We start from the raw sequence: 23,572 nt of genomic DNA on the forward strand, positions 1-23,572 counted from the left end.
AATGCATTACTTTATTATAATATATGTTTAGAGTCGACAGATGTTCTTCGATTATTATTGTATAACACAAACTCCACATTAAAAAAAATTAGTAGTTTAATGGGCAATAAAAAAGGATGTTTCGTTTATTATTTTAAAATACATTATACATAGTTTAACAAATATTTAGAAATCAATAAAAGATTCTTAGTTTTCAATGTACATTCCTAAGTTCAATCTCGAATACCAACGTACTGTTGCTAGGAATAACTGGTGGTGAACCTCTTGCTCCATATCTGCAATAAAAGCATTATTTGTAATGAACTACATGTTTAATAATATGTGTAAATCAAATAATAATACGCACCCCATAGCTGGTGGTACTGTAATACGACGTTTTCCTCCTACTTTCATTCCTATGATACCAACATCCCATCCTTTAATTACTTCTCCCTTTCCAAGTCTAAATTTGAAGCCTTCTCCTTGTGTCGTTGAATCGAATTTCCTACCATTTTTCAAACGGCCTACATAATACACAGAAACGAATTTCCCACTCTTTGCAGGAGTACCATTACCAACTTTTATATCTTCGACTATGACTCCACCTTCTACTACTCTTTTCTTCTGATCACTTTGGACATTCTGATCACTTGATTGATGATCTTTATTCTTCTTTTGTTTAATTTGCTGATCCTGTTTTAATTCCTTTCCATTTACTAACTTTTTCTTATCTTCTTTTTTCTTTTGTTGTTGTTGTTGTTTGCTCTTTTTATCCTTTTGTTGAGATTTTACTACTTTTTTGTCTCCTTCATCATCTTCGTCTTCTTCATCTTCTTCATCATCTTCATCATCATCATCATCCTCATCTTCCTGATTTAACATTGCTGCTTGATAATCATCGGAAGAGTCTTCGGAATCATTCTCTTCATTTGTGCCATCTAATTCTATATCTTCGTCTGAAGATTCTGCTTCAATTTCTTGCTTAGGCCGCTTGATCTTCTTTTTACTCTTTAAATCCTTTGCTTTTCTTTTCATTTGTTTATCAACTAATTGTGGGACTTCATCATCGTCATCATCTTCTTCTTCTTCTAATTCATCTAAATCTAAGTCTTCATCAGGTATTAAATAACCGGTTAAATGTACATGACCATGACCATTACATGTAAATGCAATTTTAGTTCCTTCTTCGAAATTTAAATCAAGTGGTACTTGCCAATTTGAATTTTTTTTTAAACTGCATAATAAGTAATTTCTGTTATCATAACATAACATTACTTGAACCAAATTATCATCTGTAATAAAACGGATTTTAAATAAATTAATTTATTACATGGAATTGATTTTATTTCATATGTATAATCTACTTTTATTTGCAGTTTATTCAACTGAATTGGTACAGTACTTCATGTTATACTAGCATTTATGACTGAAAAATTTGAAAAATAACGTAAAATTGATCTCTTAATTTTACCGGCAGTTGTAAGATCTAAACTCGCCATTGAAACGTGGAATGATTTTTCAACGGTCTGTGTGTACCGTTTGTTCGGTTCCATTATCAAACCTGAAAAAAAAATAATGCATTTTTATTTAATTTTATACTGTCAGAAGCGAATAGCTTTTCGAAACCACATGGCGACGCCATTCTGAAATAATCTTTACCGGCAAAAATATTAGAAAACCAATAATATAATTCGTACAAAATTTACTTACCCCAAAACATCTTGATTCTGTAACTTTCTAACTTCTGTTTAAGTAAAATAAAGTATTGATAATTAAAGCTTTTATACGCGTAAAATATAACTATATATACACCAAGCTTTGTACAACGAACTACATATACCACGTATCTATCGCAGGCTCGCGCCAACCTGTAATGAACATCTCAAGATTCTACACAACGCTTGAAGTCGATTTCTGTCATGAACTACTTTCTTATAGATTTAACACCAAATATAATTCTCGTTCTACAGGTATTCATTATCCGACGAGTTCTGGTTCGATCAAAGATTTGTTGTATAGTAAGTACGATTTTCCATGCGATGTCGCTATGATACATATAAACACTCATGGTTATTATATATCTGTCAAGTACATATTCCACGTATAAAATGAATACTAATAATTACAACTGAAATACGTAAAATTTTATTGTTTTATTGCATTCCTACAAACTATCTTGTGAACTATCAAAATGATGATGGATTATTTTGTTACAAATAATTCTTTGGCACCTGCACCCATGGGAATTCAAAGTACAGCAGGTGCAGTACCCGTAAAAAATGATAAAGGTTAGTAATCAAATATTCTATTTTCAATCTTTACTCATTATAAAATATTTGCTAATATTTAGTAGTAATTTATTAATACGAATTAATTCTTTTTAAAGAAAACTAACTTTTATTTACATTTCTTTTTAATGCATAGCTACGAAATTCTTGAAAAACACAAATATAATGTGTACATGAAAATGATCTTTGAAATTAGATAGTGAATTCTTTGTTAATATAATGTATATCTGATAACAGAACTTTTACATTATAGGGGAACTTTCAATGAAAAAAGTAAAAGTTCACCGTTATGTCTCTGGAAAACGGCCTGATTATGCACCAGTAGCCAGCTCAGAAGAAGAATCTGAAGATGAAGATTTTTTAGAAAGACGTGTACATAAAAATTATGAAGATAACGAAGCTTCTGTAGATGCTCCAATACAATCACAGGTTAAGATTCGAGATGAAGATGATCCACGCATAAGAAGATTAACACGATTAGAAAAACAAAAAGAATCCAATATAGAAATTCGTGCAGAAAGACACAGGCATATTCATGAACCAGAATTGATCGAAATTGAGCCAGAGCGAACTAGAGAAAGAATTAAACTTGAAAGTTCAGATTCATCAGAAGATGAAGAATTGTCAGATTCGGAAATTGAAAGAAGAAGGGAAGCCTTAAAACAACGAGTCCTATCAAAGAAAGAAAATGAAGAAGAATTAATTCATGGAGAAGAAGATGAAAGATCAGGTGATAGTTCAGAAGAAAGTTCAGAATATGAAGAATATACAGATTCAGAGGAGGAGACTGGACCAAGATTAAAGCCAGTATTTGTTCGTAAAAAAGATAGAATTACAGTAATGGAAAAAGAAAAAGAAGCCATGAAACAAAAACAAGCAGAAATTGAAGCCAAAAAAATGGCTGAAGAACGGAAACGGCAAACATTGCGGGTAAGTTTAATTTTGTATATAAATGAATTATTTTTTTTTATATTTTATTAACTCTGTTCATTGGACAGATGGTAGAAGAAGCAATAAGAAAAGAAGCACAAGTTGGTAAAAACACAAATGAAACTGAAGGAAAACTTGAAGATGTTTGTACAGATGATGAAAACGACGAAGTTGAATATGAAGCTTGGAAGTTACGTGAATTAAAAAGAATTAAACGTGATCGCGAAGAAAGAGAGCAGTAAGTATTATAAAAATCTGTTTATATGTGTATCTGCTGTTTCTTTTATTAAACAATTGTTTTTAGGCTTGAAAAAGAACGACTTGAAGTTGAAAGGATACGTAACATGACGGAAGAAGAGCGCAGACAAGAAGCACGATTAAATCCGAAAGTAATTACGAATAAAGCGGCCAAAGGGAAATACAAGTTTTTACAGAAATATTATCATCGTGGTGCCTTTTATTTGGATAAAGAAGATAATATATTCAAACGAGATTTCTCTGGTGCAACGTTGGAGGATCATTTCGATAAAACGATTTTACCGAAAGTTATGCAAGTGAAAAACTTCGGCCGTAGCGGTAGAACCAAATATACTCATTTGGTGGATCAAGACACTACTCAGTTTGATTCACCTTGGATTTCAGAGACCGCTCAAAATTTAAAATTCCATAACAATCAAGCAGCTGGAATGAAACAAATATTTGATCGGCCATCTTTGAAAAAACGAAAAAATGAAAATTAGTTGTATTTTATGAAATATTTAGATTAATTAGATAATATATTTAAAAAATAATTAATACATAATAGTTGTATACATAACATTAGTACATAAAAATCTTTTGTATAAAATAATTTTAAATTTCATTATATTTCTTATGTTATTTCCATGTTTTATGTGCACAACAAACTTTTTAAAGCTTGTTTTGCAGCAGCACACTTAGCTTGCTTTTTATTAACACCAAATCCGTGAAAAAGTTTTACTTTTCCCGCGATAGTTACTCTTAAAGGTACCATAACGCTATTCGTGCTTTCAATCTGAGCCGCAGGTCTGAAAAATATATATCAGTTAATGTAGAATTCCAAAAATTCTTTGAAATGAAATCTACTTACAAAAATTGTGGTTGAGCTCCTTGAGTTTCATACAATACACGAACTGGTTGTTTTGGAATGTTCTTACTAAATTCATCTAAACAAAAATTACGTATTACAATGAATATCGATTTCCAGTAAACTATTGTCTAATTTACAATTATTTTATCGGTATATACCAATTTCTTTATGCATGAACGAATATATTATTTCCCAAGTTTTTCTAAGATTTTTGCCGCTGTCCAAATATATTGCACCTATTACAGATTCATATAAATCTCCTAATACCTTAGGAACATCTACATGTTCAGCCATGTTACATTCATCCTCTTCCAATAAGATCCACAAAAGCTGTTTAATATATAATGTATACGAGTATTACCTCTATATAGAGTTTATTAAAATAAAATAGTGTAAAATACCTCATCATTTACGATATGATCTCTTTCTTCTTGAAATTTTACGAAACGATGTATTACGTCATTTAAATTCGGCGCATAAGCTAATAACGCAGTGTGTAAACCGTATCGTACACTTAAACATGCAAACGTAATATTATTTACAAGAGCGGATCTTAAATCTGTTAAAGCACCAGGAGTTAGGTTCCCACAATTTTCATAGATGTAACATGTAATTAAGAAATCTAAAATAATGCATAAAAACAATATTATTTATTGTTGTTTTACTGCATTAAATATATTAATATAAATTTTCAAATATTCTCTTACCAAGTATAGCATCACCAAGAAATTCTAGTCTTTGATAGCATTCAGTTACATTATTTGCTGTATATGAAGGATGTGTAAAAGCCTAAAATAATTTGTTCTTTTCTTTCATTTAATAGTACTCAAACAGTGCATTATATTCTATTCATAATGTTTAAAACATTATTAGCTTCTATTTCTTATTTATAGAATTAACATTGTTTTTTTTTTGGAGATTTATTTATAGATAAAGCAAGGAATCTAATTTTTTTTCTTAACATGAATAATATAAAAAAAAATAATTAAAATACCTGTAGTAAAAGCGCTCGATTTTCAAATCTATATCCAAGTTTTGTTTCTATGTCAGAAGCCCAAGGCATGAAACGGTTTATATTTTCATCCACAACAATATTCTCCGAAATATCATGTAATAATCTATGAGCATCAGTTTCATTTGGTAAAATTTGAAACCATTTCAGTAAGGTAATAGCATTCTTAATTCCCAAATTCTATTAAAATAAAAATTACAACTATATACAAATTATACTCGCTAACCATATTATTATAAAATTATATTTTAAAATAAATATAAAAAGAATTGCATGAATATGATATGTAACAGAAATTATATTTGAAATTTCAAACTTACTTCAAGGTATACACCTATTAATGCTTCCACGCAATCTGCTACTGTTTTATCTGGAACAGTTTGAATTCCAAGATAATGTTCCATACCGGTTTGTGATTCTGCTGTTTCCCAATTTAATACTTTTTCTTGTATTTTAATTCCAGTTTCTTCACTTATAGACCCATTAAATTGTTCGTGTTTAGGTATTTGAATTTCATATAAAACATTTGGTGATACCTTCACGCAAAATTTAACTTAATTTACCCTAATAATTTTAGTAATAATATTATAATTATATAATTATTAGAATACCATGTACCTTTTTTTCTAATAACTGCTTTTGAAGCTGTCTAAATACGGTGTAAGCTGGAGCAATGAAGTTGCTTGATGCTATGAAATCATCAACTTTCATACGTCCTGGAATATTTTTCTTAATACCGCAATAATAAAGATTACGATTTCCAATCATTTTCCCTTTTAAAACTGTTAATGAGCCTTCATTATAATTTGGAAATATTGTATACAAATATAAGGATACAATAAATTTTAAATAAGAATCTCCCAAAGTTTCTAAACGTTCCAAATCAAATGCATCTAATCCCATTTTACTTGTTAATGCCTATAAAAATTTATATTTTTATAATATAACGTTTTATATTATAGCTACAGCTCAAAAAAATAATAATATACTTACATACATCACTTGAACGGGGTCAGGTCCTTTTGTATCTTTTAATGATAAGATGTTTAAATCAGGTGCTGATACTGATGGTCTATTCACAAATATAGTTTTACTATTTTTCTATAAAAATATTATTTATATGTTATCAAAATATTTAATAAATTGCTGTTTTAGAACTGTGATCATGAAGTATTACCGTTATATCATTATTTAGGTCATATGTTCCTTGTATAAATTGACAGTAATGTTCAATTTGGATTAATTGAACTTCTTCAATGTTTCTATATAAATCTGGTGGTTCTTGATCTTTTGACCATGGATACTGATTTGTCTCTATGTTCAATACTTTTTAAGAAAATATAATTGCCATTATATTGGTAAGTTAGTATTTGTAAATAAAATTGGCGATTTAAAAGATAAAATACGTACCATCTATTTCTGGGCCACTTAAAACTGATTCTGCTTGTGAAATATCAAGATTTTCACTGACAGAAATATCTAATGACTGATCAAATAGTTCTTCTTTTTCCTCATCAATTATTACTAATGGAGGCCATTCATTAGCCTGTGACGATAATCCCAAATTAGTTTCTAGAGCAATGGTAGATCGTAAATCTTCTGCAATTAAGAGCTGTGAAACTCTATGCAAAATAGATGGTAACAATGTTGTTTTGAGCCAATATAAAGCTGGGAAGGTAATTCTAATGCATAATTCAGGAACCAGATGCTCTTTAAAATCTTTATATACATCTGCTATTTTACGTTTTTTTGAATTATTCTGCATGCGTCTGTAAATAAAGAAAATAAATACAATTACAAATTCAGTTTTATTTAGATTGTTTATACAAACTTGCGTATTACCTAGGTTTTATATAATTAATTTTTCTGGATATTGCTTTCACTTCTAACATTGGTTGTTTCAAATCATTTATTATTAAACCATGTTTCTCTTTATAATAATGGGCATACGAAAAGAAATTATCAGTTGGAAAACATGAGTTTGGAGTAAGATCCTCACAAATTTGTGTAACTATATATACATCTGGAGATGGTCTATATGTAGGTATAACTAATGCTAATTCATAATCACTGTTCTTAAAACGAAAAGGAATTGATGGTGGGATTCGTTCTACAGAATTATGTTCTTTTATAACTTCCCAATTAATTTTCTCGTTTTCATCGACTGAAACATTATTATGTGCATTAAAAGTTTATGCAAATGTATTATGGTTTGTAATGTAATGAAATGAAATGTAACACTTACCCGGTACCACCAAGAAACAATTATCACGGTTAGAATTATCAAATAACATGAAAGACTTTATAACTTGTACAATTTGACTAAATATTAAAGTGTGGAAGATTTTTATATACTCAATTTCTTCTTCTGATAAAACCAATGTTGTATTATTTACTTTAACACTGACGTTCAATTCATTAGCAGACATGAAAATTGGAAATGATGGTATCTGTAAGAAAGTATGATTCATAAAACAGAATTTATAAAAATATGAAAGAAATTTGAACTACTACCTTTGGCATTGGCTTTGCAGAAAGTATTCCAAAACCGGCAGAATTATGCAGTAAATTGTAAAATACTAAATGTCGATTGTCATCGTGTGGTACAGGATACTTAGGCTTAACATCAAAAAGATGCAAGTACAATTGCTTTTCAGGAAGAGGAAATGCACTATAGAGAGCCGATGGAAACTACAAACAAATTTAAAATCATTAATACATGTAAATCAATATAATGTAATTCGATGTAGTGAATTTATATTCAAATTTACTTGTAACGGATAATGTCGTTTCTTTTTATACGTTCCAATTATTGCATTATCTTTTGATTTTCCTTCATTTATCCAATTTGGAAATAAAAAATTAACATCTTGGTTTAAGACGTTCATTACATTTGGTAATAATTTATCGGATAATCCACCAACTTTATGTAATTCTATACACATTTTCATTGCTGCAGATCTTTTTGCAGTATTAATGGAAGGCATAAAATCACCAAAAATAACAGTCTTTAATACAGATATACTAGGTAATTTAACAGAAACCTGGAATAAATTATGTAATATAAAAATATGATCGTGCATATTGAAAAATATATAATTTTTAAATAGTGTCTTATACCTTATACATATCATCTTTAGTATATAATATCCAACATGGTACTAAATAAACAAATTTAGACTTTAATAAAGAAACACAGTATCTATTTATTAGAGCAATTGCTGACTGTTCTGTTACAGTATATGTTATTCCATTTTCATCAGTAACAGCGTATGGTTCTATATTATATTTATATAGAACATTTTTAATTTCATTTTCTGTTGGTTTGGTACGAACATTATTTTCACTTACTAAAAGCTATTGAACAAGTTTAAGTAAATTTAAAATCAAATGTAGATATAAGTATATGTACACATATAAATAAATATAAAATCAAATGTACATATACCTGTTGTAAGTATTTTTCTACCATTTGAAATTGCTCATATCGTTTTAAATAATCAATGTCACCTTTTGGTACTAACAATACATAATGGCTGGAAGCAAATCGTGCTCTTCCTTTACTTTGAATATAGGCCCTCACATCCATTGGTAAATTGAATCTTATAACTAATGTACATGTTGGAATATCTATACCTTCATCTATAACGTCTGTTGCAATAATACAATTTGACAAACCATTTTTAAACCTAAATTTAGAAAAGAAGTTATTTCCATCACTTACTTAATATTTAACTATTATATATATACTATTTGGTAGATTTTGGTAGATTGTATCAACATATAAATAAGACAATAGTAGATTTTAATAATATAAGCAAAAAAATTATATCATACCGTAATAAAGCAGCCTTATTGCATTTTGCTATGCATAAGGATTCTATACAATTTTTGTAAGGATTGTTTGAAAATCCAACCATAAACTCAGGTTTTAAAAATTTATATTCTTCATCATGCTCTGCCAAATTCTAAAATAACAAGTTTTCAGATAATTATAGAAAAAAAATTGACCTAAATTCTAAATATAAAAATTAAATTTTACCTTTAACACCTGATACAATACATTTACCGTAAATCGTTGTTGTACAAAAATAATGCAACAAAACTGTTGGCCCTCACTTCTTTTATTATAAAATTCTTTTAAAAGACTGAAAAGTTTTCGTGTTTGATCTGATGAATATCTATAACATAAATTCTTTAATAATATAAGACTACTTGAAAACATTATTTTATATATAACTATTATGCATTTAAAATATTAAAAATTCTTAGTAAGTATAAACATTACTTATAAATTTTCTCCAATTCTGTATTGCCTTTCATTTCATCTTCTAACACTTTCCTACATTTAGTTACTTCTGTTATAAGGTATTCTAAAACGTGTATGGTATTCTGCAAATAATATGATGTACATGACATAACATTAAAAAACAAAATTTACTTTTTTTTAAACATACCAATTCATCCGCATTTTTTTTTAAACATTCCAACTGAATCAAATGTAATAAAGCAGATTTACTTGCACCATATATACCTATATTAAAAATTAAATTTATTGAAATATTTAATTAATTAGTTATCTTAACAAATATTTTTAACACCGTTATACCTGCATTTGAAAATTGGTTTTGAATATCTACCATTATGGACATTAATTTTTTGGTGACTGATTTAGGTCTAAATACTTCATCTGATTCAATGTTCTTCATCATTGTATTCAACAGTAATTTATTCAAAATGTCACACGTTTCACTAATAATGGCTCTAACACGATTTTCAACATCAGATATGACATTCAAATCATATTCAACAATAACTTGCTGTGGAACTGGATAATAATTTTGAAGTTGTTCAAATGAATTTACTGTTGCCACCTTCGCTTGAAAAGTTATCTCTAAAGACTATAATAAAAGTCAATTATTATTTAAGTTCAGTTAAAATATGAATTCTCATGTTTAATTTTTTTTTTGATTGAAAATATAATTTAACATATAATATTATTTAATAAATGTACACATTAAAACCATGTAACTTAAATCTATAGTATTATGAACATTATGAACAATGTTTAGTAGTTATACCTTAATCATTGAATCCACTTTGCTTAATTTTACATTAGAATTTAACAGAGATGCAGATAAAGCTAAAACTTTTGGTTGCTCATTATTAGAGCACCTTTCAAAAAATTGCATAATTTGTCTCATAGGATGGTCATTCACAGCTCTATGACATTCATCAAAAATAATTAAATTTATATTTCTTAAATATATATATCCATGAGAAAGTGCATCTACTAAAATTTGAGCCGTCATTACTAAAACCTAGAATGTAATAATATTCATAAAAAAAATTAATTCAATACATTATATACAATAATTCATACAAGTATAACTAACATATAACGTTTAAAGTAATAATATCAAATAAAATTAACATCCAATACCTGATATTTTTCTAATTGCTGATTCCATTCTTGGTCTTTCCAAAAATCAACATTACAATCACCACTGAGTGGTGAACAAAGTAAACCAGTTAATCTTCCAATATATTCACTTTGTTGAACTACTAAAGGTACTGTATTAACTACAAATATGGTATGTTTCTTTCCTTCATTATAAGGTCTGAAATTTGAAGCTTCTTTATCAGTATTAAATTTCAATGGCATAATCAGACTTTTGAATCTAATATGTAAATGCAAATCTATAGACACTATAATATATAATTCATAATGTTTCAACGAGCAGAGACGTCTTTAACTTTACTGCTAACACTTTCAGATATTTCAATTATACCAATAATTTATAATTATAATGATCGTGAAGATATTTGTCTACATTTGAAATTACACATTGATTATGCAACAATATACAATTAATTAGCATTAACATATATGTAATACATCATAAAAATTCAAGAAGTAAATTGTAATAAATACCTTCGAATATCTGCACTTAGTTCTTCTATAAGCTTAACAGCAATAAATGTTTTTCCAGCTCCTGTTGGTAAATAAACAATAGTATTTTGCCGAAGTGCTACTTCTAATAGATCAACTTGGTATGTCCTTGCTATAAAATTATCTGTGTTGCTCTCCATGATCTTCAGCAGGTAAAAAGAGATACACAGGTAATATATAAAAATATTTAACGTATTTGATATTAACCAAACAGTTAAAAAATGTATAAATAAAATAAATATTTCAATTTTGTGTACTTTTGCACATATAGAATTTTGCCAAGAATATATTTGATTATATTTGAGAGATAATGTACAAACAACTATGAACAGTTAGAAACAATTTTACTCAAAATCAGGGAACTCCCATATTGATTATGATTCCTACATAAAAAAATGTCAGATAAGAAAGTACAGTTCTTGTATAAATTACGAGTGTCTGCTTCTTCCGGGCATATCAACTCAATATCTAATTTATTTAACAATTATTTTATGGATGCTTTAATTTTATTAATGTTTAATGATCTTTTATTTACATATTTTATTCTAAAATATCAGCTTTAGCATGTTAATATCACTATTTATAATATTTTTATCCATTCTGTTTATGACTATAAAGGTAGAACCAATTGTACAGGCATATCAAATATATGATTAGAAATTTCCCTAGGTTATTGAGCTGTGGAAACTGCGCGCCAGTTAGTTAGTTTTTATTTTTCTTCCAAAGAAGAGGGCGCTTGAGTCCCGTAGGGGCTCATTCTGTGCATACAATATTAAAAGCACAGTTGCAGTACTTTATATTTGCAATTTAGACTTCATTGGTGACACAAAAAAAACGCTGAAAGTACGTAATTGTAAAATACTTATTCAATATATTTAATATTAAGCATTTTAGCAGTTCATTCATTGAATGTTAAAATATTAATTATACGTTAAAACTTAAATTTGTAGATAAAGTTGACATTTTGATTACAATGTTAAATTCTTACAGAATCTTATCAAGATGCGGCTAGGAAAGAAACATTTTGAAATAGCTACAAAATGGTAAATATTAAATTCAATTTTTTACATGAATGTTAATTATTAAATTATTCAAATATATAATATATTTTCATAACCATTTAACAACTGAATATTTTTATTATATAATATCTTTGAAGTTTTTAATTACGTTTATAGTAGCGTATAAGTTATATAAATATTTTACAAAGTGGATGATAAATAATCTTTTTATAATTTAGGATACCATCTGCAATGATTTATGGAGGATCGGCTGGCCTGGCTACAGTTTATTTTACTGATTGGAAAGTAATAGCTGCGTATATCCCCTTTTATGGAGGAAAATTTCAAGAATAGATTTTAAGATATTATATAATGTATTATTTAATAAACCTTAGTACTATGTAAATTATTGAATACATCATTTATTAAGTATAATTATATAATAAAAATTGTTTAATTTTATGTAAATTCAACTTTCTGTTCGCTTTCTTTGCGTTTTTCGTAAATAATATTTGCATATAGTTCAGCATCTCTTTTCTTATAAAGTGCAACATATTCTTGTACATACAATCTACAAACACACAGTAATTACATTTTAAAATTAATTGCATTTTATAGGCTAAAAGTTATAAAATCATATTTACTTGAAACCTAAAGTGCAAGCTAATAATACACCCACACCTATTATTATCTTCGGAGCAGGTTTGAAGAATGGACTAGTCTTGGCCATTGTTTGCTTCCTGTAAGATCATTAAGAATGTACTTGAAGTGTTTTAATATTTTAATATTCAATATAATACTTAATTATATTAAAATAAGGAAAAAATATACTTAACTTGTATTTTTGTGGTATTATTACTTATATTATCTATATTATAACCTAGTCACGTCTTATAATGAAAGAAACTTACTTTATTTGAGTTATAATTAAAATTTTGTTGCGCGTATTGTTTTAATGGTTCATTCCAAATTAAATATCCAGTAATACCGCCTAATATACAAGTAACAATAAATTGTCCTTTTGTCAAATGAAATCGCATTGTTAATGTAATTTTGTAATTTCGATAAAATCGTAGACTTAGTAAAAATGAGAAAAATACTTACATCAATGTCTCTAATTAGTTCTCTTTTTTCATGAAAGATGGTGCTCTCTAACTAAGCAGAGACTTTGATTACTATTGGCAGACATGCTACTCTTATTTATTATATAGGGCGTTTTTGCGTAGAAATTAATTCAGGGATATTCTCATATTTTCCCCTTCCTCTTATCTCGTCTATTTACACACCTATATATTATTTATTACTTTTTGTACTTTTACAAGAATGAAAGAAAGAAAAGAATATCCTAATAAAATATATATATTATACTGAATTATGCGTATCCTAAATCAATTATTTTCTTCCTGCCTATTTTACCGCTGTCATGTATCAACAAACAGATATCATGTAGATATATCATCAAACTTTGAACTCATATATATGTTATGTAATACATATATATCTAAACTCCAGTGATAGGTATATAAATGTAGATAAATTCAAATTCAAATTTGGAGAAACTATATACAGTTTATTAAAAATTCTTAAAAGCTGTATACACTGAAGTTTCATATAGATTAAAATGTATAAATTTAAAAAGACAAATATTCTTTGCAAATTATAATGAAACATTATTTTTACTGTTAGAAAGTAAAATACAAAATTACGAAGTATTAATATTTTTTAAGTTCATGGATTCATCTTGAACAATAAAAATAAAATATTATTGTAGAAAATCTGTTTTAATACTTTCAACAATTAGTACATTTTTTACTGACAATATTATTATAAAATTATGATTTAAATTTTACCAGAGAATTTATAAAATTTGTTATATACACTTAATTGTACCTTAAATACTTCTTGCATTGAAACAGGTAATGTTCGAGTTAATAAAGCAATTCCATGATGATCACATATACTTATTAAATGATTTATACAATTTTGTAAAGAAACCTAAAATAAAAAAAGGAAATTTTATTAAATGTGTAATGTATTCTGTAATATTTAACATTAAATTTTTATATTAAATAGAATACTTTGATAAAAATTGCTATTGAGGCTTCTGAAAATAGCTCCAACAAATTTGCTAGCAGATAAGGGCCTATACGAATTAATTCTTTCTTTAGTTTCGTTAACGAATTTGTGAACCTATATATAAAATAAAACAAGTATATCAGCTCCTTTATTAATTAAAATACTATAATCTATATTAAATAAAAAATAGTTAACTTACTTTTCAATATCCAGTGCCAAACATTTAAATACATATTCTTCAGATCTATTAACAATAGTTTTGGATTTATGTACAACAATGTTTAATATGTGTCTGTATAGTAATAACAACGCAGGTAATCTATCTACAACTAAACTTGTTCTCATTTTAATTAATACATTACATAATGTCAATGTTTCATTACAAATTATTATGGTAGCTTTTTGCAATGATTTCAATCCAAGAAATATGCACATATCAATAATATAACCAGGAAGATATAAATACTTATTGGAAATAATGTCCTGAATCAATTTCAATAAATTTGGCCAAAGATTTTCGTGTATATTTACAGTTTGTATTGTTTGAATTAACTTATTGATAGCTAATAAGCGTAATTTATTTCTATTGTTAGACATATTTGTTTTTAGTATAGAATTCCATATAATACAAATACTTTCCATATCACTTTCTTGTGTACTTGAAAGAATTTTGATCTGTAATAAAATATTTACAATCATAATTAAATATTACTCTATACAAACAATGTAATTAAGTGAAGCCATGATAATTACATACCACTTGATTATGTAACTGTTCAAGCAATTCCTGAAATTCTTTTGGTTCGCTTGATTCTAATAAAGGTAAAATTACATCGATACATGGATGCTTGAAGGAGGTAAACCATATTTCTCTCAATGTCTGATTCGTAATTTGAAATATTTTTTGATTATGAAGGACAATAGATGCTAATTGTAATCCATGTTGCAACATCTCATTTGTAACTATGTTTTTATCATCATTCTATGAGTGAAATATTTTTAATATTAAAGATACAATAAATTATAATACATAATGGTAAACAGATTATAATATTTACCATGAATATATCATTAAGTGTAGATTGTGCTAAACTTTTCAATTTTTCATCAATGTCTTCATTTGTAATATTTATTCTTAATATTAAATTTAGTATCTTCATGTCATCAATTTCTGTTATTTTTGATGGTACTGTTTTCATTACAGTTTTAGTTATTTTTGTTTCTGCTTTTTTAATAATTGTTTTTTGATCAATGTTTAACTTTGTTTTAACATGAATCATACATTTTAATAAAAAAGACATATTTTTTTTAGAACCAGCAGAACATTTTATAAGCTTCTTTAGCACTACATATGATGAACAATTTCTAAGAAATAGTTCTATACTTTTTTGGGTAATTTTGCTATGTGGTAATTGACTTAAGAGTAAGGAAGGATTGACATATTCGAATATATTAATATCAGATTTGTCTAGAAGATCTGTAAGTTAAAAACTGGTCAGATGTCATTAAGTTTAAGTTAGCTTTTATAAGAATATAGTATAAAGATTATTTTACTAAAAAATACCTGTAAGTATTATATTGCATGATGAAATTATTTCAGTGTTGTGGCAGCACTCTACCTTAAGAGCTAATATAAACAAAAGCATTGCTGTTCTGACTTTAATATTTAAAAATGATATAGGCAAATGATGTAATATTTCTAAATGCATTTTAAGTTTTGTTAAAGATTTGTCATCCATATACATCCATTTCTCCTTTGACATCTCCTCCTTCATATATATTAGTATATTCTTTATCTGTTCATTATCATTCATTTCTGCTTCAAGCAAAAACTCCTAAAAAATAATGGATTATTATTACTTAATTACTAGAATAAGTTTTTACAATATCTATATATAAATAAAAGATTTACACTCACTGTATGAAAATATTTACTTATCGATTTTGTTACTCCTTCTGCTATAAAATGTCCAATTTGAATGAAAACACAATTTGATATAGACAGTACTAGTCTCTTGTTATCTTGTATGCTCTCTTTATGTAACACTTTTATCCATTCGCAAAAACTCTCTGCATTGTGCAACATTTGTATCAACAATAAATTTGCTAATTTGAATATCTGTTCATTATTCAACAGTAGTATTATTTCTGTGTCAAATTTTAATATATATGGCCAAGAATGTTCTAAACCGCCTATTAAATTGTTACACATCACTGAAGATGCGTTTACTGTACTTTGGGATACTTTAGCTTGTTGTAAAATAACTTTATTCTGTAATTATAACAGAATATATGTATATAAATATAATAGTTGTGCATATTGTACAAGCAAAATTTGTTTTTATGTTTAGCTTTTATTAACATACCATACTGTCTTTGCTATTATTTTTTCCAAAATTTGTGATTCTTTGAACCAATTGTTGCCACTGATCTTCCGAAATCGGAAATTTAAAGTCTTGTGGAACAATTTTTGGCACATAATATTTGAGTGCCCTTTGCATTTCGTTCCATGAAAATATAGCAGCTAATAATATTACAGTAACTTCTTCATTATAATTCAAACGTAGTGCTTGAACTATTAAAAGTGATAAAATACTTTTTAACTCATTAAGATTATTTATGTATTTTGTATGAAAATTTAATGTTCCTGAATATTCAAAAACACATATACCATCTAAATATATACAGAGTAATTCAACAGTTGCTTGTAATATTGCAATATTTTTACCTATAATAAATAATGTTTAATATTAATGAAAAATTGAAAATAAATATATATAAATATCGACATTAATTTAAACAATCAATTACAATTATTACCTGTACAGGTATCATTAGATTGTAACATTTCCATACAATCAGTTTTTAAATGATATATTAATGTTCGTAATATATTTATATTTTGCAAATTAGTAATATTATTTACTGCTTTCAAAAATTTTTCTTTGAATTCATTAGGAAAAAATATATTAATTTCTTTGTTTGGTATTTTATTTAAACAATCTTTTAAAACTAACAATATTGCTGAAACTATTTTTTCCTCCTGTCTTAGATGTATACAAACATCCATTATAGAGGTAATTAATTTTGTACATTCTGGCTCTAATTTTTCTGTGAATACCTTTTTCAGTATACCTTTAATATTTTTCTCAATTATGAGAGGATTAAAATAACAAAACTGTGTTAGAAGATCATAATCTATTCTACTTATAGTTTCACTTGATAAAATATTGTCTATTATATTTTGACAGTAATTAAATAATGTAACATTATGTATTTTATTTTCAAAATTAAATGTTGTATCACCTAAATTTTTCAAAAATGAATTCAAAATTTCTTTTTTGTATATCCCAGCACAGTTTACTAACTCTCTTAATATAAAATCCAATATGGCATTGTCTAACTTGAAACTATTTAATGCAGCATGAAAGAAAAAGGTAAATGTCATCAAATTACTTTGAAGATCTGCAGTCTTTGCATTTTTTGCTAAAATAGATAATAAATCTTCAAATTGTTTTGCATTTTCATCTTCTATGAATTCTTTATTTTGTATATACTTCTTCCCAAAAATTAATTGCTGAATGCATTTGTATGTCACTGCACCTAATCTGTTAGTATTATCTATACATTTATGATCAATTATAGCACATAAAGGATATAAAATATCTTGCATAAATATGATTCTTAACTCATCCTTTATAGCATAACTAGTTTTAAAAATATGAATCATAATTTCTATAACAATAACTACTGTATTATAAGCTCTTGATGTTAGATCATTACTTTTAATAATGAATTCTGTATTTATTTCATCCACTAATTGTTCTCCTGCATTGAAATTGTATTTAAAAATTCTATAAGTGCATTCTAATAAAGACTTTATTAAAAGTCCAAATTCTTGTGGTTTGTTAATGAAATATTGTTGCATTGTATCATTAGAAACTAATAATTCACAACATTTGAACAGATCATTACATATATCTTTTGTATCTTTTTGCAATGTTTCAATAATTGTATTAATTAATAATCTTTTTACATCAATTTTAATATCCAAACATTTGGATTCCAAACAGCTTTGTAACAAACTCCAAGCCTGCTGATCTCCAGCACATATTTTACAAACCCATTGTAAAATAAGATCATCTTTGCGTACTATTGGTATTTCAATAGCATGAAACGCATTTTCTGCCAGTTTTAAACGTTTAGATAAAGGTTCTTCATCTGCATTGAGCCGTTTCAATAGTTCTATTAAATATATGCACATAAATGTAACAGAAGTATTTATAAATATTTAAATTATTATTCAATATATATTAACTTACCTACTGATAAAACCATTTTGTATACTTTTGAGTTTCACTTTAATGCATTCAATTATACATGTGCATTACAATATTCTTTCACATTCTTTGTAATCCTAATCTAAACTTTTTTTTAATATTTTATGTCGTAATTACAACTTTCTATGTAATATAAATAATGTATGTATAACATTTCAACTTTACAGCAATGAGGTTATCGTTATACGTTGATCACGGTTACACGTGGTGTGAACCATTCATTGTGCGCATGTCGGCCCAAATATATTTTATAATCAAAAACAATGTGCAAAGACCATTATGCTTTTAATACTGAACATACACACCCGGTGATCTTTTATTTTTTACTAGATTTGGATTTGTGAATATTCTAAAATATTATAACTTAGGTATATAGGTATTTAAATGAAGTAGGAATCTAGGGAATTAGAAATGTAAGGATATGGAAAACCAGGAATATAGGAATTTAGAAATATTATGTGGCGATATAAACATATATACGTTTCACTTGTATAATATGTTATCACTTATGAAACATCTGTATTATAAATGTTTCCTGTACATCAACTTTTTCTTCTATTTATGTATTTTATTTGTTAGTGTAACAAAATTTATTCAGAAATATCTTAAATTCTTTATAATCTTTCATGTATATATAGTTAAATACAAAATAATAAATTTTTATATACACTTCTTACAATATATATATAAAGTATACTTATTGAATAGTAACTTTCTTTTTGATGTCAATTAAAGAAATGCATTTTACAAAAAAAAAATTAGCTACGTAACATGTTCTTGATTAAATACATCATTAGATTCATTTTCCAGTAATGTTGTAGTTTGCACTGAACTTAATGTACTATATGCTGTAAAAATACACAATATTTATTATAATATAATATTATTTTATAAGTAGTATATTTTAAAAATTTTACCTCCATTATTATGAAATGGTTTTATGCATATTATCATGAACAGACCAAATATAGCGGAAGCACTACAAGCATAAACTAAAACGTTTTGATAAAAACTTTTTGAATTAACCCACCCTTCTCTAAAAAAAATTGTAAAATATTATTACAAATGAAACATGTTAATATATTTATTTTAACTAGTAAAATTTAGTACTAACAAATACTGAATAAGTATAACTGCTAATCCATTGCAAAGTTTGTCTGTAAAACTCATGGTACCATATACAAATGCACCACTGTTCACATTTTGCCCTATATAATCTGCTGTAATACCAAGACTAGTCACTAGCATAATAGATCCAGCAAATCCTATAACAAAATGATTTATGTTTAAATATATATTTCTGAAGCTGATAATAAATATATAACAAGTTTTATGATACTACCTAACATTACAGATACTGGATAGATTTCATATGATGTATAGATTATACCAATACCAAATTTTATCCAAATACAAGCAAATAAACCCAAAGAAACACCAAAACAATATGATATTTTTCTACCTAATTTTGTATTTAATCTTTCTATAATTAAAGATATTATAAAACTACTCAAAAACATTATTAAGGGAATGATAGCTAAAGATGTAGCTGGCATACTTAATGACTTGTGTAAATATAAAGGAACATAAATTTGTGATAAATTTACAAATAAACGCGTGGGCATATACACGCAAGCTACTTGATATAATTGGACATCTTTTAATAATGAAGGTATTGTTCTTGAACTTGTGCACGATGAACCTAAAATAGACATGATAAATACATAGGTAAAAATTTGTATCAATGAAATTTTAATTATTAAATAAAGATAAATAAATCTATAACTAAAATTCATCTCACCATTAACATTATTCATAGATCTCTCTTTAACAAAGATATGAAATAAAATAGATGTTATGGCTCCTGTTCCTATTCCTATAAGTACAATGTCTTGAAATTTTGTTACATCATCAGGACCAATTTGAGACTGAGAGTCTTTGTTATTCATAATATGTAAAACTGCCCAAGTAATACAGTAAACAAAAATATTTGAAAGTACAGTAAAACTATATCTATATGTACAAAATCATATATTAGAATACATTTATAAATATTATTTTGATACTATTTAAAGAAGTACCTGATAGCTATGAGTTGTGTTCTTTCATGTTCAATGGGTGTGAGTTCTGGCACTAATGATAAATGAGATATTTGAACTGCAGCCCATCCAAATTGGAAAATTATAACAAATGCTGCATAATAAATTAGTTGTGCCCATTGATGAGCAGTTTCACATTGAATACAATGTGAAAATATAAAAGGAAATGCAAACAGTACGCATAAAGTACCTAATATGTATAATTTAAAAAGTTTTAATATAAACATGTCTAAAAGTATCAGTAATAAAATATATAACATATTTATACCTATTAAATGCCAAGTTTTCCTTCTTCCATATTTACATAACCAGAAATCGTCAATTTTATCACAATGAAGGCCAACAAATGGAGTAGCTAAAGCATCTGCTATCTGACCAATAAGTAAAATTGTACCTGCTAATGTAGAGTTAAATCCTAATACCAAATGAAAGAATACTAATAAATAACTGAACCACATAGAAGCACAAATGTCATTTAAAACATGTCCTATTCCATAAGATAATTTTAAAGAAATAGGAAGACGTATTATTTCACTATAATCTTCGTTTAAACTTCTTTGGTCACCTTCCATTATGATACACTAAAACACAGTATTCTGAAATGATTTTTGTACAATAAATTACGGATATAATATTGTTATTAAATTATTTATATAAAAAATACTGTTTCATATAACCATAGTTACATGTCATTATATATGCATATATAACATATATATCTTCTAAAATTTATTAAAACTCTTTAAAACACTATTTCATTTTGTATTTAATTTATTTTCCTTTTAATATATGCAATTAACCAAAATGGAATGTCAATATATGGTTAATTTTGTTTAATGAATTGAAAAATAAACAATATATAATTTTCGTTGAAGCTAAATAAATCAAATTTAGATTAAAACAATTATTTAAAATTTTACGTTTAAAAGAAATTTAAATAAGTATTTGATAAATACATTTGTAGTCTACTTTGTATGGTATGAAATGTGTATACTATATACATAACATACAAGTCACGTGATTTTGACGTTCCTCCCATATATTCTATGATAAATATAGTTAAATATACCTAACTTTCTAAAATTTTTTGTTTCAATGATTTAAAATACATAATATTTCGAGATGTTTAATATTTAAAACCGAATCATATCCATAAGTAAATGTATTATTTAAAATGAATATGTATATACTGCTTAAATACATAAATGTTCTTAATAATAATTAGTTTTTCAATGTAATATCTATGTTTTTATTAATAATAAAACGTTTTGAATAATATTATTTTTGATAGGTATAAAACTTTATATTAAAATTAGAAAATTTCTATTATAGCTAGATTATATTTATTATTATTTACAAATTGAGTAAATTAAATGTTTTATGTTACAACACAAAATAAATCTGGTAACCACATTAAGGCATATTTTTACATGTTTATAGTAAGATGAAATGATATATACTGAATTGAGGTAATATCATTAACAGTTACAATTGTACTGTATATCACAACAACTAATATTCCATTTTAAGACCCAGTAAAGACGATTACTATTTTTGTACGATTATTATTGGAATTTATAACAGTTTTAAATATAATTATGAATATTCATACACATGTCTTTCTTTTGACTATCATACAATAATACTTTATAAATTTATACATATTTTTATTTGATGTACAATACATCAAAAATATTCTTTTAAACGCTCAAAGATGATCTTGAATTTATATAAAACTGATGTCCTGAAAGTAATAATGTAAGAACATAAATGCAAGCTGCAATCCAACAATTATATGCATTTTGTTTATAACCCCTATCTGCTGCAGCATAAAAATCTGTAGCTGTGTCATAATACTCTTCTAATGGTAGATCTTCTATTAAGGCTACACTTTTGACGTAAAAGAATAATCCCATCAAGAGCTGAAAATTAAATGTACAGTTACACTTACAAACTTGTAATACAAATTTTGCTTATAAAATAAATAATACAAGAAGCTATTAAATTCATATAACTTTATTCACTGATAAATTTTGTACTTTTTAAAACAGATCTTTTCATTTGATACGGAACAATTATTTATTTCATAGAACAAAAATTCTAAGTAAAATACATTCATTTTCCAAAACTTAAATTTGCTACATACTGATGTTGTACTAGATTTAGGTTAAAAAAATGACTTACTAGTTGAAATATACCCCAAACTGATAATATCAAGCCACATAGGGCGTATTTAGGTCCACATATCTTCATTTTTTTTTAAGAAATTGATTGTTGTCTACTTTTGATAAGAATCGTATGACTTAACTTGCTACACCTTCGATAATCATATGATTTTTATTTAGGAACAACTTATTATTCGATCAACGGGAGATCATACTTATCATCGTACAAGTTTTTGTTCATTTGCGCATGTCGATTCTGATTGGTATAAGCACGCTTTACATTCAAGTGCAGTGCGCATGCACCCTTGCGACGTTCGTGGCACCGAACTTATATACTTAGTGAACAAAAATTTGCTCTATTCCTTACATTATCACTTTCTTCCTATTGATATTTTTTTTATCCACAGTATATATAAGTGATGTAGTGGAAAATATGGAATAGTGGGACAACACTAAACTACTGAAGTTAGTCGAGTTGCGCAAAATGAGTATGATCTCTCGTTGAACGAATGATAAGCATCGATATCTCGAAATAGTACATCCGGAATTTGAAAATTTGCAATTCACATAGAATATCATGTCATATATGTATATATATCATTACATCAATAATACCTTTTA

The 23,572-nt window shown here is 26.4% G+C and overlaps 7 protein-coding genes across 13 annotated transcripts; 2 read left to right on the forward strand and 5 right to left on the reverse strand.

The window, feature by feature from the left end:
- Nucleotides 1–95: 95 nt before the first annotated feature.
- On the reverse strand, nucleotides 96–1,877 carry Fkbp39 (FK506-binding protein 39kD). Its single transcript, XM_003703739.3, has 4 exons — nucleotides 1,690–1,877; nucleotides 1,451–1,540; nucleotides 347–1,271; nucleotides 96–275 (listed from the first exon to the last, which is right to left on the reverse strand). Exons 1-4 carry the CDS (start codon nucleotides 1,697–1,699, stop codon nucleotides 194–196), a joined length of 1,107 nt encoding a protein of 368 aa, XP_003703787.1. The 5' UTR covers nucleotides 1,700–1,877; the 3' UTR covers nucleotides 96–193.
- Nucleotides 1,878–2,051: 174 nt separating this feature from the next.
- On the forward strand, nucleotides 2,052–4,243 carry Mfap1 (Microfibril-associated protein 1). Its single transcript, XM_003703735.3, has 4 exons — nucleotides 2,052–2,267; nucleotides 2,521–3,197; nucleotides 3,266–3,435; nucleotides 3,502–4,243. The coding sequence occupies exons 1-4, from the start codon at nucleotides 2,171–2,173 to the stop codon at nucleotides 3,935–3,937; spliced, it is 1,380 nt and encodes a 459-aa protein (XP_003703783.1). The 5' UTR covers nucleotides 2,052–2,170; the 3' UTR covers nucleotides 3,938–4,243.
- Nucleotides 3,955–11,915, reverse strand: Dcr-2 (Endoribonuclease Dcr-2). Of its 4 annotated transcripts, none has more exons than XM_012286234.2 (26): nucleotides 11,806–11,915; nucleotides 11,253–11,413; nucleotides 10,761–10,938; nucleotides 10,399–10,638; nucleotides 9,927–10,218; nucleotides 9,775–9,851; nucleotides 9,606–9,709; nucleotides 9,360–9,498; nucleotides 9,155–9,285; nucleotides 8,766–9,006; nucleotides 8,438–8,674; nucleotides 8,089–8,361; nucleotides 7,832–8,008; nucleotides 7,563–7,767; nucleotides 7,160–7,481; nucleotides 6,728–7,086; nucleotides 6,495–6,643; nucleotides 6,311–6,418; nucleotides 5,936–6,235; nucleotides 5,638–5,853; nucleotides 5,300–5,497; nucleotides 5,013–5,094; nucleotides 4,707–4,927; nucleotides 4,464–4,635; nucleotides 4,306–4,381; nucleotides 3,955–4,243 (listed from the first exon to the last, which is right to left on the reverse strand). In XM_012286234.2, the coding sequence occupies exons 2-26, from the start codon at nucleotides 11,408–11,410 to the stop codon at nucleotides 4,087–4,089; spliced, it is 4,812 nt and encodes a 1,603-aa protein (XP_012141624.1). In that variant the 5' UTR covers nucleotides 11,411–11,413; nucleotides 11,806–11,915; the 3' UTR covers nucleotides 3,955–4,086. The 4 variants fall into 4 exon arrangements, with proteins under 4 accessions (XP_012141624.1, XP_012141627.1, XP_012141625.1 ...); XM_012286237.2 differs by having other exon boundaries at nucleotides 11,703–11,905; XM_012286235.2 differs by having other exon boundaries at nucleotides 11,685–11,905.
- A 45-nt stretch (nucleotides 11,916–11,960) lies between these two features.
- On the forward strand, nucleotides 11,961–12,677 carry UQCR-6.4 (Ubiquinol-cytochrome c reductase 6.4 kDa subunit). Its single transcript, XM_003703730.3, has 3 exons — nucleotides 11,961–12,113; nucleotides 12,261–12,313; nucleotides 12,511–12,677. The coding sequence occupies exons 2-3, from the start codon at nucleotides 12,273–12,275 to the stop codon at nucleotides 12,623–12,625; spliced, it is 156 nt and encodes a 51-aa protein (XP_003703778.1). The 5' UTR covers nucleotides 11,961–12,113; nucleotides 12,261–12,272; the 3' UTR covers nucleotides 12,626–12,677.
- On the reverse strand, nucleotides 12,674–19,175 carry LOC100882148 (uncharacterized). Its single transcript, XM_076535274.1, has 12 exons — nucleotides 18,670–19,175; nucleotides 17,168–18,592; nucleotides 16,714–17,075; nucleotides 16,266–16,619; nucleotides 15,912–16,182; nucleotides 15,406–15,824; nucleotides 15,105–15,329; nucleotides 14,547–15,022; nucleotides 14,350–14,461; nucleotides 13,376–14,266; nucleotides 12,916–13,011; nucleotides 12,674–12,842 (listed from the first exon to the last, which is right to left on the reverse strand). Exons 1-10 carry the CDS (start codon nucleotides 18,683–18,685, stop codon nucleotides 14,111–14,113), a joined length of 3,816 nt encoding a protein of 1,271 aa, XP_076391389.1. The 5' UTR covers nucleotides 18,686–19,175; the 3' UTR covers nucleotides 12,674–12,842; nucleotides 12,916–13,011; nucleotides 13,376–14,110.
- A 113-nt stretch (nucleotides 19,176–19,288) lies between these two features.
- Nucleotides 19,289–21,813, reverse strand: LOC100882039 (major facilitator superfamily domain-containing protein 12). Of its 4 annotated transcripts, none has more exons than XM_012286222.2 (8): nucleotides 21,743–21,813; nucleotides 21,055–21,367; nucleotides 20,769–20,976; nucleotides 20,489–20,700; nucleotides 20,030–20,389; nucleotides 19,802–19,952; nucleotides 19,605–19,723; nucleotides 19,289–19,535 (listed from the first exon to the last, which is right to left on the reverse strand). In XM_012286222.2, the coding sequence occupies exons 2-8, from the start codon at nucleotides 21,356–21,358 to the stop codon at nucleotides 19,450–19,452; spliced, it is 1,440 nt and encodes a 479-aa protein (XP_012141612.1). In that variant the 5' UTR covers nucleotides 21,359–21,367; nucleotides 21,743–21,813; the 3' UTR covers nucleotides 19,289–19,449. The 4 variants fall into 4 exon arrangements, with proteins under 4 accessions (XP_012141612.1, XP_003703798.1, XP_012141613.1 ...); XM_003703750.3 differs by having other exon boundaries at nucleotides 21,055–21,382; nucleotides 21,743–21,802; XM_012286223.2 differs by lacking the exon at nucleotides 21,743–21,813 and adding an exon at nucleotides 21,473–21,616.
- Nucleotides 21,814–22,106: 293 nt separating this feature from the next.
- Nucleotides 22,107–23,328, reverse strand: RNASEK (Ribonuclease kappa). The gene is made up of 2 exons (XM_003703704.3): nucleotides 22,971–23,328; nucleotides 22,107–22,708 (listed from the first exon to the last, which is right to left on the reverse strand). The coding sequence occupies exons 1-2, from the start codon at nucleotides 23,037–23,039 to the stop codon at nucleotides 22,487–22,489; spliced, it is 291 nt and encodes a 96-aa protein (XP_003703752.1). The 5' UTR covers nucleotides 23,040–23,328; the 3' UTR covers nucleotides 22,107–22,486.
- Between the last annotated feature and the right edge of the window lie 244 nt (nucleotides 23,329–23,572).

Source organism: Megachile rotundata, chromosome 9 (genome assembly GCF_050947335.1).
Source record: "Megachile rotundata isolate GNS110a chromosome 9, iyMegRotu1, whole genome shotgun sequence".
NCBI lineage: Eukaryota > Metazoa > Arthropoda > Insecta > Hymenoptera > Megachilidae > Megachile > Megachile rotundata.

Excerpts from the sequence above, each read along its gene's own strand:
- Fkbp39 (XM_003703739.3), bottom strand. Across the intron at positions 1,272-1,450 it reads TTTAGATCTTACAACTGCCG|ATGATAATTTGGTTCAAGTA; the intron begins GTAAAATTAAGA and ends GTTTTATTACAG. Across the intron at positions 276-346 it reads ACAGTACCACCAGCTATGGG|ATATGGAGCAAGAGGTTCAC; the intron begins GTGCGTATTATT and ends CTTTTATTGCAG.
- Mfap1 (XM_003703735.3), top strand. The coding sequence starts at position 2,171 with ATGATGATGGATTATTTTGTTACAAATAATTCTTTGGCACCTGCACCC. Across the intron at positions 2,268-2,520 it reads ACCCGTAAAAAATGATAAAG|GGGAACTTTCAATGAAAAAA; the intron begins GTTAGTAATCAA and ends TTTACATTATAG. Across the intron at positions 3,436-3,501 it reads GATCGCGAAGAAAGAGAGCA|GCTTGAAAAAGAACGACTTG; the intron begins GTAAGTATTATA and ends AATTGTTTTTAG.
- Dcr-2 (XM_012286234.2), bottom strand. The coding sequence starts at position 11,410 with ATGGAGAGCAACACAGATAATTTTATAGCAAGGACATACCAAGTTGAT. Across the intron at positions 9,852-9,926 it reads AAACCAATTTTCAAATGCAG|GTATATATGGTGCAAGTAAA; the intron begins GTATAACGGTGT and ends TTTTTAATATAG. Across the intron at positions 8,362-8,437 it reads CTAAAGATGATATGTATAAG|GTTTCTGTTAAATTACCTAG; the intron begins GTATAAGACACT and ends AATTTATTCCAG.
- UQCR-6.4 (XM_003703730.3), top strand. The coding sequence starts at position 12,273 with ATGCGGCTAGGAAAGAAACATTTTGAAATAGCTACAAAATG. Across the intron at positions 12,314-12,510 it reads TTTGAAATAGCTACAAAATG|GATACCATCTGCAATGATTT; the intron begins GTAAATATTAAA and ends TTTATAATTTAG.
- LOC100882148 (XM_076535274.1), bottom strand. Across the intron at positions 16,620-16,713 it reads ATAATAGCAAAGACAGTATG|AATAAAGTTATTTTACAACA; the intron begins GTATGTTAATAA and ends TTATAATTACAG. Across the intron at positions 15,825-15,911 it reads ATGCAATATAATACTTACAG|ATCTTCTAGACAAATCTGAT; the intron begins GTATTTTTTAGT and ends TTTAACTTACAG.
- LOC100882039 (XM_012286222.2), bottom strand. The coding sequence starts at position 21,358 with ATGGAAGGTGACCAAAGAAGTTTAAACGAAGATTATAGTGAAATAATA. Across the intron at positions 19,953-20,029 it reads TCCAGTATCTGTAATGTTAG|GATTTGCTGGATCTATTATG; the intron begins GTAGTATCATAA and ends ATTTTGTTATAG. Across the intron at positions 19,536-19,604 it reads ACCATTTCATAATAATGGAG|CATATAGTACATTAAGTTCA; the intron begins GTAAAATTTTTA and ends GTATTTTTACAG.
- RNASEK (XM_003703704.3), bottom strand. The coding sequence starts at position 23,039 with ATGAAGATATGTGGACCTAAATACGCCCTATGTGGCTTGATATTATCA. Across the intron at positions 22,709-22,970 it reads TTTGGGGTATATTTCAACTA|CTCTTGATGGGATTATTCTT; the intron begins GTAAGTCATTTT and ends TTTAATTTTCAG.